Source organism: Corvus moneduloides, chromosome 2, assembly GCF_009650955.1.
Source record: "Corvus moneduloides isolate bCorMon1 chromosome 2, bCorMon1.pri, whole genome shotgun sequence".
NCBI classification, from domain to species: Eukaryota; Metazoa; Chordata; class Aves; order Passeriformes; family Corvidae; genus Corvus; species Corvus moneduloides.
This window is the reverse complement of record NC_045477.1, coordinates 71,400,493-71,421,085: the sequence shown is the minus strand read 5'-3', so window position 1 is coordinate 71,421,085 and position 20,593 is coordinate 71,400,493. Positions and strand designations below refer to the sequence as shown.

Sequence of the window (20,593 nt, the reverse complement as noted above, 5' to 3'; positions counted from 1 at the left end):
TCTTAATGAGTACTGCTATGCCAGATTTTATATGGTAAATCACAAACCTGGTGTTTCTTCTTAGCCAATTTACAACATACAATAAAAACTAACAAAAAACCACATGGTAAAATGACTTAATGAGCACAGAATTATTATTTATTGTTTCTTATTGCTACTTCTCTGTCAGTGAGCATTTAAGTAGCAGATATTTTCATCCAGAGCTCCTGGTCTCTAGGGGAGTGAACTAAAATCTCTCATCCCCTCAAACACTAGGAAGTCCTAGATTCTAATGTGCTGGCTCAAATGAATGTCTAACATCTTCTATTGTAACTGGGCTTTAGCAATAACTGTTGGTCTCTCAAAAGGACCGAATTTGTGACATTAAAATTTTGCCACTACTTTTTTCACATTGTTGTGCAAATATCATTGTTTCCTGGTAAAACACAGGGTTATAACAAATACAGTTTAACTAGGATATGTCATCAGCAAGAGACACACACCAGAAAAAAAATATCAATAACTACAGATTTATTTGAGCTATTGACATTAATTCATAAGGTATTCATAAAATTAACAAAACAAAATATCTACTGTCTCATGTCTCCATTGCATAATCAGTCTGAACATCCTTTAAGCCAGACAAGATCGATTACATCCTTATCCAGCTGCAGGCCCAATGGTTTAAATTACACTGACATCCATACCTCCTGCCTCCACTATGAAATGTGCAGTCATGGAGAGAGAATTTGACTGGGACAGCCACTCACCATTATTAATCTATGGCTTTAATACTTCACATGCTTCTAAGCTCTTGCCTAGGTCCAGTAGCCTCCAAACACTAACTCTGTCATGGTCATATCCAGGAAGTCCTTTTAAACTGAGATGTAAGGCAGAAAAATCAGTTCTGAATAACCATAATCTTCTAAGCATCTCATGACAAAGACTAGTAGTCAATACCTTCGCCTGTCCAGTAAGCTACTGAACTATTGATTATTTTCGGCAACATATTACAACAAAGCATGAATTCTTCTTTTGATTTCTATACTTGTATACACATATACTCTCCAAAAGGAAAATACTTTCACTGTAGTCTCAAAGGAAGGAGTGTATCTGACCTAGTGTAGATGTCTAGAAATCTGAGCTCTTCATTCCAGGTTCCTTTGCAAACTGTGGAAGTAAGATGTACATTCATACAGGGTTAACGTCACAGTAAAATGGACGTTTGCAATCTGACCAATTGAATTGCTTCCTAAAAATGTCTGCTTCTCTATATAAGACAGAATAGATCAAGTTACTCAGAAACAAAAGTCTACACTGTAGATATATAAATTTAGGCGAGATGAATCCATCCAAAGTGTTTAGATAGTCAATTTAATAAAGTAGGAAAGACAAATACAGCATAATGTCATGCAAAGTATGTATTTCATTATTTCATGTCAACTATTAAGTGTGCACTTCTTAAAAAAATGATAAAATAGTTACCAAAATTACAAACATGGAGTGGGGTTGTTCTACTTAAAACCCTCTATCAATTTTTGTCTAGAATCCTCCTGCAGTAATAGAGATGCATTTTCCCAAGATAATTTGTTTCATTTCAAACTTATAATTTAAGTTACTTGAGAGGAACCTTCCTCTGGAGGTTGATGTCTCTCCTTGAAGGTGGAGTATGAACCCACATCCCTCTTCATGAAAACACTAGTTTAAACTGAATTGCTGACTTCTAAATAGATAATCTTGACAAGATGAATCCCGTACGGTCATGCTATAGTAAGCCAACAGATCTTTATATTGGAGGAGAGATGTTTTCACAAAAGAAAATACATACCCTTCAAAACATGTATGAAGCCCCTTCAAAATATGTAGGAGTGTCCTGACATTCAGAAAATTTCAGTAATTTATCATTGATTTTACGTACGATTTTGTGATTTCACAGATCTGATAAATATACTGACCAATATCTTGTTTTGCTTCCTGCAATGTGTGTATGAAAGTGCATCTAAATTCTCGTTAAATTAATTCCTTTGATAACCATGCAGTAGGACTTCATTTAGAAAACTCCCAGAAGTAAAAGTGAATAATTTCCCACAGTGTTTTGAATTAACAGGCCAGTACAATTAACTAAACAACAGTAACTTCTTCATCATGCGTTCTGTATGTCAAAATTAGTAGATCCATTTTTCTGCAAGAGAGAAAAGATTGGTCAGAGATGCCAAGCAAAGCAGTATACTCTAAATGTCCTACAAGGAAACTTTAGAATTTTTTTTTCTTTTTTAGAATGTCTACTGAAGTACGACTGTTTATCTTGTAATTTCATAAAATAGGACATGTCAATTTATTATGCTTAGTATACAGACCCTTGGTATGTCTTTCTACAGTGTTATAACTGTTACCATGCCTTATTAACTTTCTAATCTGATTAGCTGCAAAATTCGCCATTCCCATCAGATTTTGCAATGGCTTAATAATACAAACTATTTTCAGAAAACAAATTTTTAATATAATTTTAGTTAGTTAACATGATCTTATCTCAGAGTTACATAGTTGAAAACCAGCTTATCAGAGCATTTCATCTACATCTCTGTTTGCCTTAATTTGGTACAGAGGTACTGATTTATTGTATTATGAAATAATGATTGCCATGAAGGGAGAAGACTTAAAATCTAGCAACTTCTAGAAAAATTAATAAAACAAAATGTTTATTTTTCCCTGCCTTGCACATTTTTTTGCTCACTTTGCTCCTCACAAAGTTAAGAATCACAATCACAGTGCAATATTTTTGTTATGATTTCATGGATTTTGTATCTTCTCTCTACTGGTCACAATTACTCCACTAGGTGAAAATACCTCTGAACCCTGTCTTATTCATTTCAATAGAACAATCTGATTCTCACATGGCCTTGCAATTTATTCTCACTTCCAGGGCAAGGTGCTGTTGCCTCACTCCAGGTGTCTCTACTGATTGCATAGGTACAACTCTGCAGTGACACCTGAAGAGATGAACTTGCAATGAGACCAAGATCTCCCTCACAGATACAACATAATCGTGTCTAGGTCCTGGGGTTGGATATCATCCTAAGCACCCAGACTTACTGAACTGTATACTTTGAAAAAGTTTAAGTTCGCACAAATGAGCAAAAGCAACAGCTGTGTTGTCATATATTGAAGTCATCTGAATGAAGTTCACTAAATTGTTTTTCCTACATTCAGTATTTTATGTCTTGTGCCTTACCTTTAACTTTGGAATAGCAAGGCTCACAGTGCACAGTTTGTTTGTAAATCCAAATGCTGTCTCCAGCTTTTAGATCTTCCAGAGGTCTCTTACATACTTCGCACTTCAACACACCAGTCAAAGAATGAAGAAAAAGTAACATGAAAAATTTCTCTAATACTCATACCCAGCATGCTTTCCTTTAGGAAACAAGCAGCCCCAGACCAGAATAGGGGTTATTAGTACTACAGGATAAAAAATGATCTCTGAAAGAGTAGTTTCAGAGAACAGGAAGTTAGGTATCTGACTGTCTCATCTTTAGACATCTAAAAAATCAGATACCAATGTCTCAACTGGTTGCCTAGGTACTCATTATACTCAATAATCCTGTCCTTTACTCAGAAATTCCAAAGGGTACTTGCTCTTTCTTAGCTTAGGGGTTTATCCTACAAGAAGATGAATCAACATTTTGAGATCCTTTTCTTTCTTCACTGAGTAAAAGAAGCAAGATCACACATAAAGATCCAACTCAGAGTAGCTCTTAAAGAATCTAAACCTGCTTATTTCAAAATATTTTATGTCGCTTTATCTTAACAGTTAACCAGGTCTCCCATTCTTGCAGTATCTGGACACTGCTTTCACAAATGCCTCAAAAAAAGCTAGTTTTTGAGGTCGAGGAGCATTGCTCATGTTTCACATATGAAAATGCACAGATACACACAGAGGCTGCCTTACCAAGATCACGAAGAAAGCCTACAATGGATCAAGGAGCATGGTAATTTGATACAGAAACTAGGATCTTGATACCCAGATAATATTATTTATTTATGTATGTATTTAAATCTAATAAAAGAACAGTAAATTCTGGTTTCTTCGGCTATTTTATCCACTCGTAAGTAAAAATCAGCATTAGTATTATGGTGCTATTGAAACAAACTGCTGTCTTCACTCATCTTATATTTCTTTGTTCAAATCAGCAAAAGGATGGCCATGTCTTCAAAGCTTTGATCACCAATATTAGCTAGAATTTTTACGCTTTTGGTATATACCTTTAAAAGGAAATGAAGATGGTGTACTGCTGTCAGCTGTGTGCAAATCTCTAATGGACACAGGGTATTTGTAAGGAACTAAATGAATATTAATGATGACAAATTGCACTACTTAGCTAAATACATAACTACAAGCATCAACCACAGACCTACATCAATCGTCTAATTTTTTTGCCAATGCTTTCATAAGTTTTTAGTTATACAAAAATTAAGCTGAATATTCCTGGCCAGACAGGTCCCCAGTTGATAGTAGGTAACAAAAAAATGTATAGTTTAAAAAATAAGCATAAATATTTAACAGATAATTCAGCTACTGCCAACATGTTACTATTCCTAACTAATGAAAAGCCCATTCTTCTTTATGTGGGTTGATCTGTCTAAAGAAGATGGAAGCAGACCGGCGTTTATATTTACTTGTAATAATAGTATGGAGGAGGTATTACATAGTGGTTCCCATGAAGAAATTGCTTTTCTAGTGCTCACAGACCTCAGAAAATCCACAGTAAACAAAAAGCACGTGCAGCTTCATACATGCGAAGTGCAACGTTACTGCTGTATTCTGATTTGTGTTACTTTTCATGTGGTAAATAGGGATGAGAACTGCTGTCAGAAGCAGAAGTAAAAGCTGTGCAGGACTGGGCAGAAATATGAGCTATGCTAATGCAGTGATTTTGCCAAGTATTGTTTGTTAGAACAACAAACTCTGTGTGTAGATGCAAGCAGAAATAGGACAAATGAGGCAGAAAGAAGACAGACTATGGGACTGAGCACTGCCAGGCATACCCTGAGAAAAGCTTAAGAGCAAATTTTAGGCTGAGGCTTAGGGTTTGGAATTGCAAACAAAAAAAATTTTATTTTGTGCTTTCATTCCTAATGGAAATAGGAAAAAATTGCCTACTTTTTAATAATTAAGACTGTTTTAGATGTCGATGAAGAACATTTACAAAATTTCATTAAAAACTGAATAAAATTTTACAATATGAAGAAAGTGTAAGTTGATATAATTCATTGTATCAGACTTGAAGGCTTGAAAACATGTAGGACTCTAAGAATACATTCAGCTGCATCCTTTATCCTGCTTATGGTTGCAAGGGAGGAGAGGCAAGGGGAAGGAGAGGAGAGGGAGAAGGAGACCGGGCAATAGAAAGAAAGAAAAAGGAAGGGATTGTGTAGGGAAGAGTGGGAAATGGAGAGATTAGTATTTCCTACATTAACCTTCTCCTCCAGTCTCAAGCCTTCTTATTCTCACAGGTGGAGAAGGCCTAAGGCCTAAATAATCTCTTATTATATGTGTACTATAATGCAGGTATTACAATCGAATTATATTTCTTGGTAGCAGGTGAAATCTTCTTACCTTGAAGCAAGTCGAGTGACAGTAAATTTGCAAGGCATCTAAGATCATTTTGGCATCTATGCCCAAGGGCTTCCTGCAGTATGTACATATATCTTTTCCAATTATACTCCTGTGTGTATAATATAACATCAGCTGTCAGAAAAAGAGCTGCTATTGAAATCTCAAGCAGAAAATTGATAAGGTTAGCACACTGCGTGGGAAAGACATTTGTATAACTGTACAATGGCCATTAGTGGAAAAATGTCATTTCTGTATTTTTTCCATTCTAGTTGACAGGTGTCATACACATGCTCCTGTGATGGTGGCATTACTCTCTGCTTTATCTGGATATAACTGTTGGTGTTGGTTTAGCATTACAAAATCAATGGGTCTTGCTCCTTTCCTGTCAGAGACAAACCACTGTACTAATATTTAATCATCCCCAGAGTTCCTCATCCTTATGTTGGAAAGCATACAAGATTTTCTGATTTGGTATTTCCAGGTTTAATTTTACTTATTTTTCCCCATGAGGTAAGTTATAACAGACTGAGCAAATATCCTGAATCTTACTGGTGTGAAAATAGTTTTCAACAGCACTGTCATGTGAACTTATTCCTCCACATTTGTACATAAATTTGGTCGTTACAGAGACCATCCTTACAAAGGAAGGAAATTTTGCAGAGTAAGCAGCTGCCTGAGATAGAAACCTACAGAATCACAAAGCCAAGTCTGTCACTTAAGGCATTGGTTCTTGTTTCTATAGATATTTTAAAATGTCAGCTGTGACAAGCCTAACATAATATTAGGCTGCTGAACTGTGGTAATGATTTGATGGCAAGATCTCACTGAAAGAGAGCTTTGTATGAAAAGCTGTCTCATGATGGTGACTTCCACTGCGCTCTTTTGTCTGAAGACTTGAATGCTTATGTAAATGTCGGTGTCCTTTGGTACTCTATGATGTTATTAATGTGTACTTACCGATCAGAAGTAGAATAAACAGTTTTGATAGTATTTCCAGTTATATTTTCTTCATAGGCACCATATGATGATTTGCTGTGAAGCAGAGAGTGCATAGCAATCACTATATAGTACTACATTTTCTTAAAGGTTTCACTACACTGATGTTAATATGCAAAATAAACTAAGACAACATGCTTGTAAAAAAAAAATCATACTTTGTGATGAGTTCTTTTTCTGGTTTTTTTTACAACCATCAAGAATAAGATATCAAATAAAAAGTGTAAATTAGTAATATAGTAATATTAGTAATGTAGCGTCCTTAGACTGTGGTCTATTTTTGAATGATTCTTAACATTTCAAAATTAAATCCACAAGCCCATTGAGCAGAATTTGCATAACAGTATTGGGTTTCCTGTACTGATATCTCAGCCTAAATGATACATATCAGAAAATGGTGACAGACTACATTTTTTCATTTTCCTCTGCTTCTTTCACTTGTCCTCAAAGAGCTGTCAAACAGCCAAACAAAATTACAACATGTCCCTAGAATTAGAGAGAGAGTCTTTTGTAGCACAGGCTGTTCAATGTGTGATTTGTGTTCACTACAGTAACTGTATTGTTCCTTATATCAGAGTAGAAAGGAACATACTGACTTTAATTATCAGGGAAGTTAAATCTTCCATTTCTAAAAGTCCCATTTCCAAGTTACTTAAATGTCAGTTTTGTTTCCATGGAAGGGATGGACATATATGCGACAGTTGAAGAAGTAATATTGCCATACATGTTTTGAAGATTTCTCAATTGATTTATTTATCCTATTCTCCAGAAATTCTTAAGGTATATAGTAATTATTACATGATTCATATCACTCTAGAATAATGTTCTGCAATGTTAGGAGCAATTGTTTATAATCATGTATTTACCAAACACTGGGTTTTTTTCAGGGAAATATAACAGATTGATAACATGTGTAAGGTCTTATGAAGCTCAGATACTCTTTTCTACATACCTGTATTTTGTAAAGTACATGTCTTATTTGATTTCTGTGCAACACCAGAAAAGTCTTTAAATTGCACAGTTACTGATAAGCTGAAATGATAAACGTTTTATTAATGTTTCATAGAACATAAAAATAGGCTTTTTATTTAATCAGAATGTAACAAACCTGGGTTTGCTCACCACAGAGGATGTATCTCATCAAATGAACATTTGATGTCATTTACATTTCAGGTGAGATGAAAGTAAGCTTACTAAGTAGGAATGCAAACTAAAGCTAAGTGATCACCTTTTGAAAGGGTTTCTCTGGCTGAGAAATTCTCTTGACCAAGAATGTGCACAACACATGTCACAGGGTGGGGTATACTGGTCGTGCAATTGCCTAAAGTTTCTTGCTACAGTGAAAAGTGGCATAGGCGTATAATTTCTCTACTCCTGTAAAGTATGAGCCTGTGCTTCTTTTTTTGTTGTTAAGCTTATTTTTCCCAAATCTTCTATTTAACTTGTTGTATTTAACTGCAGAATCTCAGGCATTGCACACTCAATTTAATATGGGTATCTGCATGCTGCATGCCTGAAAGTAACACTATGTTACGGGAAGTTGTATAGAGAAAAATACTTTCCTTGAGTGTCCTCCTACAGAGAAGAGCATCCCTTGGACTTTACTAACTGACTGGGGTATTATGGTTGAAATACACAAACATATATATAACCACAGCTTAGGAAAAAAAACCATAACTGGAGTGTATAAAACAAAAAATGCTGAAGCTACAGCAAAAATATTTCCAAAGCATCATTTTCTAACCTTGTCAACTGAAATAGTAAGAAAACTGAGAACATTTAAATAAATGCATCGTCTGACAGCTTGACGAGACACCAAGTGAAAACCGAGTCCCAGTATAGCCTGAGAACTGTGCATCTGATCACGTCCCTTCTTTCCGTTCGTATCAGTCACTCCTTTACTTGCTATGGTGTGACTTGTTCATACAGCAACCTACTTAACAATAAACCCTCTGTAACAATAAACCTACTGCATAAAACCTGAAAGAATAACCTACAAAGACCATTCATTTAATAAGTTTTCATGAATTAAATTTGGATTAGAACTTCAGGTAGAGGGTATACATTCTGTCAACTGTAAGGTAACATTGCAAATTTCAGCACTTTGCCCTGCCATTCTTCTATTACTGTTCTCTATTTTGACTTTCAAAGATAAAGAGAATATTATAACTCAGAGCCTGTATGTGTGCAAAATTCTGAAAAATGCTAAATAATTTTCCTGTTGAATATTCATTTTTCATTTTAAATTGTATGCTCTTTGGCTTTGCTTTTATTCTCAGTCAGTTTATGGGATTTTCCTTCAAGGTCATGGCGAATTTTCAGAATACACAAATTTCAATTGTACTCTAACCTCCTACAGCAAATGTAAGAATATCAGAGATTAAAGATTCCGGGCCCATTTATATCCACAGTAAGGATCAGGTGTGCATAAGGTTAAGGATGGGGACACTGACCATAGGTTCCATAAAGTACCAGACTGTGACTTTTACTTTCCCTGTCAGTAAGGCTCAGTAGAAGATTTCTCCTCTCCCTGCTGAGTCATCAGCCCTGACTCAGGCAGTTCGCAACTGTTATACAGCAATACAACGTATAGGTTATGTCTTTAAACAATCTTTCCTACATTAACACCTAATTAATCCATATAGATGAGTGGATTGATACAGAAGAGAGGTTTTCCTAATCCAAAATGGTCTTTCATTCCAGAACTATATGTTGTGTTTTTTGTTGTCATATTTCTTGAAAGTAATTTTGACCTTAAAGAAAAAGATATAATTTCTTTTATTTCAATTATTTCCTGTTACCAACAGACCTGGTGTTCAACTAGTTCTATTAAATATCCCTACGTCACATTTTTCACTCAGATTTGCAGTATGTGGGTTTGTAGAGGCAGAATCCAGCTAGAGCATGAGCATTGCAAGAAAAATGTTTTTTAAAATAGTTTGATCTTGGTCAAAAGTCAGAATCCCATGCCACAGTTTCAGTGATTAGGTTGATGATACATGGGTTCAGATTTGTCCCATAAAGGTTTAAGAACTTAATAAGGCACTTGAGTGAAGAGTGTAATGTTTTCCTTACAGTCTCACAAAGAAACAAGTTCATAAGAAATAAGAGCATTCAGGAAATGCCTTTTTTCTATTGATTATATAAGAATTCTGGCCTAGCTGCTGTCCTAAATTTTATGTTTCAGCTACATTTCTAGAGCTACTCAGGGTGTGTCTTGTGCTCCCCACTCTGTGCACTAGAGTTAGGATTTGTGACCTTCTGTGCCTGGGATCCTGGAAGCAGATTTGGAAAGGGGCCGGCATGTTTCCAGAGACCAATGTGAGCTTCCAAGTATACCCTAAATTTCTTGCATAAAAAAGTTTTTTATTAATTTTTTTCCAAGAAATGGCACTTTAGACATTACGCTACTTAATTCATTGTTCACAGTACCTGGTCCTTCTTTCACTGTTACTAGAGCAGTTTGTTTCTGGGAGATTATTTGGAGCCCTTGGAGGGTTTTCATATGCTTTCTCAATTATCCTAAAATAAAAAAGAATCCACACAACAAGAAAAGAAACACTTTTTGGAAATCATTTTCAGCTACATAGTTTTAATTTACACTAAGTCATGAATGCAGAAGCTTGGACTAGAACAAGTAGGTAAAAGAAATTTATCTTATTTTTGTTAAATTGTTGGTAAAAGAAATTTATCTTATTTTTGTTAAATTGTTGCTGGTGAAAAATAATGCAGTCACTGACCTGTAATTTTAAGTCTTCCAGTTTATGCTGATATATTGATATATATTCATATTGGAAACTTCATCTAACTTTAATTGAACTCTAGTTTCCTCAAAGTGCCCACTGGGGTTTTCAACTGCGCAATAATGTCTCAGTCGTTGATAGCATTCCACATTTTCTTTTCAGTATTCCATAATGTTGTATTCTTAGGCTTACTATATTTTAGTTCCAAATTTTCTTTTGTTGGATATTCTACAGTTATGTTTTTAGAAATGACCAACTAAACAGATATGTAGACTTGTTTCAAAAAGCAGGACTACGATCAAGCAAGAGAAACCTTGCCTCCTGCAGTTTTCCCCGCCACAAAACATGTCAGGCAAACAAACATAAAAATAGACCTTGTCATACAAATTATGGGATTTAAGGTATACGTGCTAATAATGTTTTTGATGATTTTACAAAGCAGCTCAGACAAAGGCTGCTCTTGTTTGGTTCTGCCAAAGGTTATATTCTGGAACAACATGATCATTATATGCCTTAACTCTGGATGTGTGGGCTGCAGCTTGATTATTTCAGTGAGCCTGCCAAGAACTGAGGCTCTGCTGAACGCCCCTCGCTCAGTGCTTGTTGTGCTTTATATGCAGAGCAGTGCTGCAAGAAGCAGCACCTCCATTGTGCCCAACTCCTGATGGAGCAGGCCCCTGTCAGAACTGAAAGAAACTCTTTCACTGGAGATGCTTCCCTGGTCAGACTGTCAAGTGGAACTGCTGGGATAAAAATACTTTCTAATAAAAAATAGTAAAACTGCCTATGTATACAGATAGTTATTTTCTTCCTCTTCATGTGCATATAAAACTAAATGGAAGACTCAAAAAAGATACCATCAGATTGGTACCTAAAAACATAATACTAATATCACTTTAATTGACCAAAATGGATCCTACCTTTTGTAAATAATGAAATTTAGTAGCAGTAAAGCTTTTATACTGGGAATTCATTTACTTATATTTGTTTGAGATGCCAGCAGCTGAATTCACAGAACACTTAGATAAACACAAAAATACTTAGGAGGATCTTGTCACTAGTCATTTTCATTCTCCATGAAAGATTATAGGCTTGAGTCATTTCTTATCAAAATACATGCAGCTTTATTGTTATATTTGGTTAATCAGGCACATTTTAGAAATAATCAATTATAAATTATTTATTATTTATAAAAATAAACAATTTAGAAATAATGAAATATCTCACATTGGGCAAATTCTGTTTGCTTATATTAGGAATTCACATTTTCTGATACTCCTAAACAGCTACATGTCTTGATATTTGATCATTAATCTTTAGAGAGAACTATGAATTGAGTCTCACCACTTTTTACTTTGGTCATCAGCAGACTTCACTTCAGTGTGATCACCATGGTCCTCCTCTCTGAAAGTGAGAAAAACTTCAGAATTAATAGAAGTATTTAATTTAATCTAAACATATTAAATGGACTGAATTATTTACATTGAAGAAGAAAAAATTGTATGCATTTCTCAGGTAAGACTCCTGACTACAATGAGTAGTCGTCTCTTCAGGCTTTAATATTTTTCATTTTCTTTCCAATGTGACACTGCAAAAGAATTACAAATGACTCAAAAATGTCAAGTCCATTATAGTATTGCAGGATAATTCAGGCGGGAATTCAGGGACTTCAGGAGCTCTCTAGTCCAACCTTCTGCTCCAAGCAGGGGCAGCACTGAGGTCAGACCAGGTTTCTCAGGTATTCATCTAGTTGGGTCTGGAGAACCTTCAAGGAGAGAGATGGCACCACCTCTCCAAGCAAGCTGCTCCACTGCTGGACAGCCATCCATAACTCCAGTCAGAATGTCTTGTTTCAGCTTATGACCACTGTGTCACATTGTGGTGCCACACTACAGGTGAAGGTCCTGCCTACATCTTCCAAACTGACTGTGGCTCTGTCATTTTAACTTGAGAAACAGACTTTGATGCAGTTCAGACAACAGTACCATGAGCTATGGAAATGGCTGCCAAAGTGTGTCCCTTGCTTTGTTACCATATCCAGCCCAAATCCCTCTTCCAACTGCTGTTATCTAGGGTTGTATACAATCTCTAGGTCTATATGGCCACATTTATACCAATAACTCATCAATCATTGGCTCCACAAAAAGCTTATTTAATATAACACATTTCATATGTCAACATATGTATATAAAATATAATTTTACATTAATATTGCATATTAAATGCTCTATAATAAAAGATATTACCCATTGACAAATCGTTTAAGTTTGAAAAAAGGTCACTGTGGTTCTCATTTGAAAACAAATAAAAATCTAAAGATTTTTATGGAACAGTACCTATTAATGCTAATATCCAATCAACCATAAATATTTTATAAGTGTATAAGGGAAAGATTATGACAGGCTTGCCTCTTATTTTCCTGATCAGCAGTATTTTTTCCAGTAAAATCAGGAAGGTCTTTTCCTCTGAAAGAAATCCAAATAGAACTGTTAAGATATTCCCCCTGTCTAGGAAGGGATAAAATGTCGTAAAAGAAAGAAATATATTTATGCACCCATTTAAAAGAAAAAAGTAAATTGTTAGTTAATTTTATGTTCAAAATTTGCAAACACTTATGTTATTGAAGAAAAAATGTTTGTAATTTTCCCCTAGCAAGATAAAGTTCTGTACTATTTATTTATTTATAAAAAGTATTATCTAGTATATCCAAGAAAATAAAAATGCTTTCTAAAATTGTATCAATGCCATGGTTTAAGATTGTTCTTTGCCAATGAAGACAGTGAAGAAGAAACATGAACTTTCAAAGAATTTGGAATTAATTCGCAGATTCCAAGCTACTTAATCCATGTTTGCATCATTTATTTGAAAAAATGATTTTTTATTTAAACTAAGAAACTTTAGCTTCTTAAGGTAACACCTAAATATATGGCCAAATGTCCAAAATTTTGTGTCTGGAATGACAAGAAATTACCTCTGTGTAACAATGAATGCACTGATCATGTCTGTATGTTGAAAATGTTAGTATCTGAAGATTCACATATTTTACACAAAGGAAACATTTTCTTTGATTTCATAAATACAGTTAAACTAGAGGGTAGGGTTTTCTTCTGTTTTCCTTACTATTTTAAAATGGTTCAATGAATCAGAGAATGGAATGACTTATGAAAAACACCGTAACTACTGTAAGAAAAGCCCCATTATTCTCTTTGAATAGAAGTAGAGAGCAAAACAAAAGGCCAAGTTAGCTCTGTGAAATTCATTATTTGGTCACTTCAATCCATGATAGGCTTAAAATTTTGGATACTCCTAAAATTCAGTAGTGTCTCAAAGCCTTGGACTCTATCCTAATAAGTTCTCTGTGAATGAACGTTTAAAAAAAAAAGATACTTAAGTCAGAGTTTAGTGCTAAGTGTACATCTATATGTACATGTATGCATATATGTAAGATTGTCTACTGCAAAATAGATGGGCACAGGTTGGCAACATTTATGTGCTGTTACTGTTTAGAACACGGTTCTTGAAATTTATCTGTAGAATATGAGTGCTCAGTATGACAAATATTACACAGCTCTTAGTAGCACAGTACCCCCCCAGTTCATCCCTTTCTCTGTGCTGGAGGGCTGCTTGCAGACCTCCAGAAACTTGGCTTGAAACTCATTGAACTGACACACTATTCAGAAAAGAAAGTTCAAGCTGTTCTCTATGGATCACTTCCCTTGCTGATTGAAATGCTTTGTTACATCTTGCTGGGCAACACTTACCATCCATGAGTTCTACAGTATTTTGTTTACTGCCCCTTCTCTAACCGTATCAGAATATTTCAGCAACTGTTTAATTGTGGGAGCACATAGGGCATGTATGAAAGTTTGCCACAGGTAGTACTTGTTCAGCTGGTAGTGCACATGCCAGTGAATTAATCTGTATTTTTATATTCATCTTTCTGTATAAGGAATGCTATTTATTAATCTATAAACTTTTTACAGATTAGCAACATTACCTTTCCTGACATTCTCATAGTTGCAAACTACTCACTGCCTTAGAAAAGTACGGCCTGAGGAACTTTGAAGACTTACTCCTTGTCACTTGTGAAAGAACTTGGATTCTCTTTGCTGAGGTTATCGAGGTCTTGGTTCCTTCAGAGATAGAACAAAACCCAGATCAAATTACAATTAGTATAGCCAGCTGTCAATTAGTCAAATTAAATACTCATTTTAGAAAAAGTTATAATTGACAAATTTTTTGTGAAAGAAAAAATTGAACTGATGACCATCATTTTAGTAATTCAAAGGTATAGATACAGAAATATGCCCACCATATGCACATTAAGCACATACTCTTTCTGGAATAAAAGCACCAAATTATGTTTTGGAAGCAAGAAATTACACCTAGTACTTATGTCAAAAAGGATAATTCCTGCTGAACTTGCATTGTGGACAACTTCAAAGAGTGCCTGACCTCTAAGATGTTATGATATAACAAAAAATCTTAACCACATAGTACAATGAACCAAGTACTGCCAATATGTGAGTGAATCGTATCTTAACTAAAAAGTAATTATGGTCTAGGTCTTTCTGTATAAATTAAAAAAAAAGTTCTTTTGTCTATTTGGTAGGCTGTCTAGACCAGGTCCTTCCCAAATAAACTCTCCCTTCTCACAAGAAATTTAATGTTTAAACTGAGGGATGCTGAGATCTAGTTACACCCACTGATTCTTGCACTTCCACACAAGAGATAGAATGTGATTTATCATTACTATCTGATGTAAGAAAAAAAATCTTCCTTGAATTAGATCTGTCTGGTAAATTAATTTTCCCTTTTTCAATATACTAATACTAAAAATATATTAATGTAATGCAACTATTAAAAACAGAAATTTAAATTAAGGTATTTCATACTTTTTAAATGAACTTTTGAACTTTTAGTAGTATCAAGGCAAAACATGGAGTGTTTCTTTGAGTACCTTTATTTTCCTTCGAAGGATTGTACTGGTGTTAACATTTCTGTAAAGCATTTCATTTCTGTGAAAATGCATTTTCAAAATGCAAACTCCTCTACTGAAATTTTTCCAGCAGCTTTGCTTAAAAAGCTAGCATCTAATAACATTAACTCGCTACAAAAAATGGTAAGTTTACTTCTCAAAAGCAAGCAATGGGGAAAGAACGATGCCTTTGATTATATGACCTCCTATAGGACCTGTTCTATAACCTGGCAATCAACAATGTTCTTTATGTTTCCTTATGAATAGCAGTATGTTTCTTTACTGACTTTTTATTCTGACCTGCTCTGTCATGAAACAACATCTCCATGAAAGATAAAGGTAGCCTTTCAGGTTTCTTCTTGATCATGTTTATCAGATTTGGGGCTCTCTTTGATAAGATTATCAAGATCTCCATTTGTTTAGGAATTAAACAGTTCAGCGTAAAGAGAGTCTACTGTCATTTAGCTAGAATTCCATACCAGTCATTAATAAATTATATAGTTTTGGAAATTCTCTTTATATCATCACAGATTTATCACTTTTCAGAGTATTCCTTCAGAAACGGAAGCCTTGCAGTTATCCAAAAATATCCTTTCCTTGGTGAACTGGATGGCAAGTTGCTTCCTCCCTACGTGAAGGTAGCAACACTAAAATTATAGTAAGTGTAAATAAGAGCTCAGGTAGTTACTTAATTGATATTTTTGTGACTTTTATTTAAAAAAAGCCAAAAAAAACAGTTGTGCATGTGTCTGGCTTGAGTAAAATAAGCATTATTATTCTTGTCTCTTGCATCCTCCATTCATTTCTGTTCTTAGAGGTATTTTAAATGTTCATTTAAAGTCTTCTACAAAGTCTACTGAAGCTTTGAAATTGCAGCTATCTCAGTTATGATCTTTATGTGCTGTGCAACCTGCACATATACATCAGCCTCAGCATTGTATATTCACCCAAAACATAGAAAGCAGATCTGGGGCTCCTATTCATTCCGGCTGCAATCACAGGCTTATATGCAGTTTACTCAGCACAGTTATCAGTAGCCTTTCTGCTGACGTCTGCCGACTTTCCCAGCGTGGAGCAATGGAAAAGCTCTGACAGTAGCAAAGCTGTGCCCTGCAGGCCACTGTGTCTGTACTTTCCTATGTCTGATTGTCAAAGGCGTGTTAAGCATTTGGAGAACCACATTCCAATATGCTTTTAATGAGATTTAGCTCAGTAATAGAGATATATTTGAAATTTTTACTCATAGTGTAGATATAAAATATTCTGTTCACTTTTTTTCAATTTTAAGTTTTGTAATTTTTAATAATTTCTGTGAGTATTTCTCTCAGAATTAGATACATTACTCGAAGAAGCCTTCTTACCAAAACAGTCCAATACAACGCAGATAAAATATGCTCCCACAACAAGGCCCAAATACTAGAACTTTCTGTCTTAATCTTTGTAGTATCAAATACTACATAATTGAATGAATAATGCTGTAGAGATTTATTTTAGAACACTGAAAAGTTATATCACCCATGTATTTGTTCTTGTAGGCAGCAACTTTCTGTCAAAAGCGGGGGGAAGAAGCTCCTTTGAGATGAGCAGGAAAGATTCTGGTTCTAAAACATGTTCTTTTTAAGTTTTCACATGTATTTTAACACTCTTTCCACGTAACTTCAGATTTCCTTTACCTTAAATTGCTTTGTTCACTTCGCACAGTTTTCAAAAAAATAATGAGGAGTTATCTAAAATAGTTCAAACTTGACCTACTGCCTGATTGGAAATACTGGGGGAAAGAAATTTCCAGTAATTTAAGACCTATTCCTTCAGAAATGCATGTACTGGCCCACATTAATCCTTGGTGCAACTCAAAGGATAGATGAGTGGGTTCCCCTCTGTAATCTTTAAATCATCATGACTTTGCAGCTGACAGCATTTTGTTACTTCCTGCCACGTTATTTTGTTCTTGTCGGTGCTTTGAGCACCCCAGTGCACTGACTGGCTTGCAGGGAAGATTTTACTTGTTACCTAGGTGAGGCTACTAGTGCACTCCTTATCATCTACAGCCTGATTCACAGAACATGAACTCTGAAGGTTCCTAATAAGTGAACAGAAACAATTGCAGCTGCAGATTTCCACACAAAAATACAAGCAGACTGACCTGTTCAGCTAAAGGTTATGGCTCATATGAAACAAAAGTTCTGTAAAAGAGAACCTTGGAAGATACTAATTTGTTGTACTGGTAACATTTCTCAAACTTTCACCCTCATGAAACATCCTGACATGACTGCAGCAAGTAACCAGGACTGACATCCAGCAAGTTCTTTGCCTTGAGGTGGCTGCCTTAGTGAAAAGCAGAGGACATAGGATACACTACTGCAAGCTACTGGTTCGAGCATAGTTCAGGTTATTAGCAACTAAAGTTAAAGAGCTGTTATTTATAAAAGGACAAAATGTAAGGTAGGAAAAACTGCATGACAGGGTGCATAACTCAGAATTTATCTGATTGTGCTCGTGGCATACTTTTGCTGACTTTTTAAATCTCTGTTAGCAAAGCTACGTTTACTTTAGCATTAGCACACAGTGCTATCAACCAGTGTTGGTATTAGAACATAATCCAGCCTCACATTAAAAATTAGAGTAGATCTGCATTACAGAACCTAAACGGAATTACAGGTTAGGTTTCATTTGAGAGTTGTTACTGTGTTAAAAATCAACAATATAACTTAGATCATTTTTAATACTTCTAAAAGAGGTGACAAGTATTAAAGTAGAAAAACACTAACCTATATTCATACATTAAAAAAGCTTTTTGAGTATCAAGAGTATCAGATGCAGTGAAAGGCTCCTGTGGAGAAGGATTTCCAGTTGCAAGTATAATTTTCACTTGAAAAAATAAACTGTTTTGGTGTCCAAGGCTGGCTGAATTGAATTCATACTTCTTACATTTGTCAACAACTTTTTAAAACATAGATGATGATGGAAAACAGCAGCATAAAACTTCTATACAAAGCAATTTAGACAATATAGGGGAAATATCTTTCAAATATGGTAGGTGGCCTGTAATGGATGTTGACATTTTTCATAGGTCATTCCAAAGGATGCCACCTCCAAGTATAGTATTTTCTGAGACAGCCATTAAATCCTGTGAACACTCTGCCTAGGGTGAATGTTTTTGAAATGGATGAGAATGAGGTAGGTCAGACAGCCTGCCAGGAGGAGAATATATAGTTTGCTCACAATTCAATAGGATGAAATATTTTAATAAAAAACTCAGAACATGACTGGAAGTTTTTAGGAGCACCTAACTCAGAATAACTAACATGTATTTTTGTATTCTACATAAAAATATTTGGAATGGCAGTACAGAAAATTTTGTATCACATATTGTACAAAAGGATCTCAGGTACTGGAGAAAATTAATTAATTTATAAAATAGAAACATTAAGATTTGGATTAAGACCTAGGTACGCTTGTTGTTATTGTTAAAGTATGGAAGACAATTCTATTGATTAATTTACTTTTCTGTTTGTAAGTGACCACCTGCTGAAAAAAAAAAGCCTATTCTGACTTTAACAACATATTTGCAGAAAAATGCTCAAAATAGCATTGTGAATCCAAATTAAGCCCCTCCCTGAAGGATAGAAAAACACATGTGCAACTGGGCCACTGAGGGCCTCATGCTATAGGCTTGTCAGCCAGGAACTTTGCTGCTGCTGTCTGCTATTTTGCCTCTAGCTGCTTGTGTAAAATAGGATTAGAAATCTGACAACTAATGAAGACAGTCCAGCAGAATAAAAGACTAGCAAAAAACGTAAGTAAAGTAGGTTTAAAAAAAGCTGTCAAGGCAGGCTGCATGCAAAATTTATGGCTCAGTTTAACCAGGAATTCCTATTCTCCTATATCTTGGACCCCTATGCCTCTCAGACACAAACAGAAAGGGAAATTATATAAGGCTTGTGTGACAAGCTCTTCAGAAATCAGCTAAATTTCAAAAGCTTAATATCTCTGATCCTATATCAATATCAGCAAATGTTCCTTCTTTATGGAACAGTGTCTTTGGCAATACCTGATTCTATTAACGTTAGATACCTCATGCCTTTGTTGATTTAATGTAAGAAAGATCTGTGGACATTTTCAGTAAGCAATCTTTAAAAGTAGAAAAATGAATGTCATATATAATCACAAAGTGTGATTTTTTTTTTTCCTTTTACGCTCTGTATCAAAAAGTTAGAGAAATTGAATTGTCTACATTTCGCTTTGCTTTTCAGTCTGCATTTGATTTCTAACTCAGCTTGAGATAGAGATCTACTACTTTTCAGTCCTTCTGTTCTGTGATTTATGCTTGTGATTATTGTGAATCTCACTTATTTCAGTGGATAGTGGTTCTGAAATTCTGGTGTAACTGGTGCCAAGTCAGATCACCATCAAAATGGAAAACACAAATGAATCCGATCCACACATTCATGCACATCTCATAGTTCTTTCTGATTTCTTGGGGTTTTTTTTTTTAATCTTGAAAACATTCAGGTAAAGTTCCAATGGCATAGAAGCAGGAAACATGAATCACACTGGCAAAAAAGCTTTAGTGATGTTATTCTTTAGAGAAAGCAATGAAAATCTTTCTAATATTTGTATTCTCAAATTCTGAAGGCAATGAAGAAAGCATCAATAAAAATAGATCTTAAAAAGTTTGATCACATTTTTCTGACTGTCCTTAGTGCTGAAGTGAAATTGTGGGAGTGAATAACGAAATTTTAAACAGACCCCAGCTAAGCTCTTGAACCTCAAGGATGAGGTAGTAGAGTATGAGCCCACGACTGCCTCATTATTCAGTGAATATTTACCTAATCTGTTAAAGTCCTGAGCTTCTATCCAGTTTCAAATATTCCCTAATTCTTGAAGGCATTCTTGCCTTGTTGCCTAGAATTTCATCATCCATCTTTGCTGATACACCAACAGTTGACATAATACCCAAGCACCAATATTGTAAGTGTTATAATATGTACTAGAAGTCTGAAGGACCATGCATATTTCAGACTTGCTGGAATGCCTTTAATGACTGGGCCACTTGATGTCAAATCCAGGCATACTCAGTGAGGTTTTGAATCTAGTCACTCTGTCATCATCAACATAATCATGAGCAATCCAGAAGCAGCTCTGTTAAAGGAGTCATGCACAGTGTTTTTAACAGAACTGCATTGGTTTTCTGATTAAAAGCACTGACCAGAATTATAAAAACTACTGAGAGGACTCTCTTTTTCTAATAGATAATAAGATACATAGAACATTTTCAAATGT

General features: G+C 35.0%; 1 protein-coding gene across 6 annotated transcripts in view; it reads right to left on the bottom strand.

Annotated features, from left to right (window-relative positions):
• Positions 1 to 488: 488 nt before the first annotated feature.
• SCEL (sciellin) overlaps positions 489 to 20,593 on the bottom strand; it is a 69,719-nt gene continuing 49,614 nt past the window's right edge. For all 6 annotated transcript variants that reach the window (XM_032100000.1, XM_032100003.1, XM_032100004.1 and 3 more), the window contains 8 exons: positions 14,406 to 14,465; positions 12,741 to 12,797; positions 11,677 to 11,736; positions 10,022 to 10,111; positions 6,551 to 6,625; positions 5,594 to 5,702; positions 3,212 to 3,314; positions 489 to 2,161 (listed from right to left, as the gene is read on the bottom strand). In XM_032100000.1, the coding sequence (XP_031955891.1) occupies positions 2,145 to 2,161; positions 3,212 to 3,314; positions 5,594 to 5,702; positions 6,551 to 6,625; positions 10,022 to 10,111; positions 11,677 to 11,736; positions 12,741 to 12,797; positions 14,406 to 14,465 (571 nt within the window). In that variant the 3' untranslated portion in view covers positions 489 to 2,144. The remainder of the gene's footprint in view (positions 2,162 to 3,211; positions 3,315 to 5,593; positions 5,703 to 6,550; positions 6,626 to 10,021; positions 10,112 to 11,676; positions 11,737 to 12,740; positions 12,798 to 14,405; positions 14,466 to 20,593) is intronic.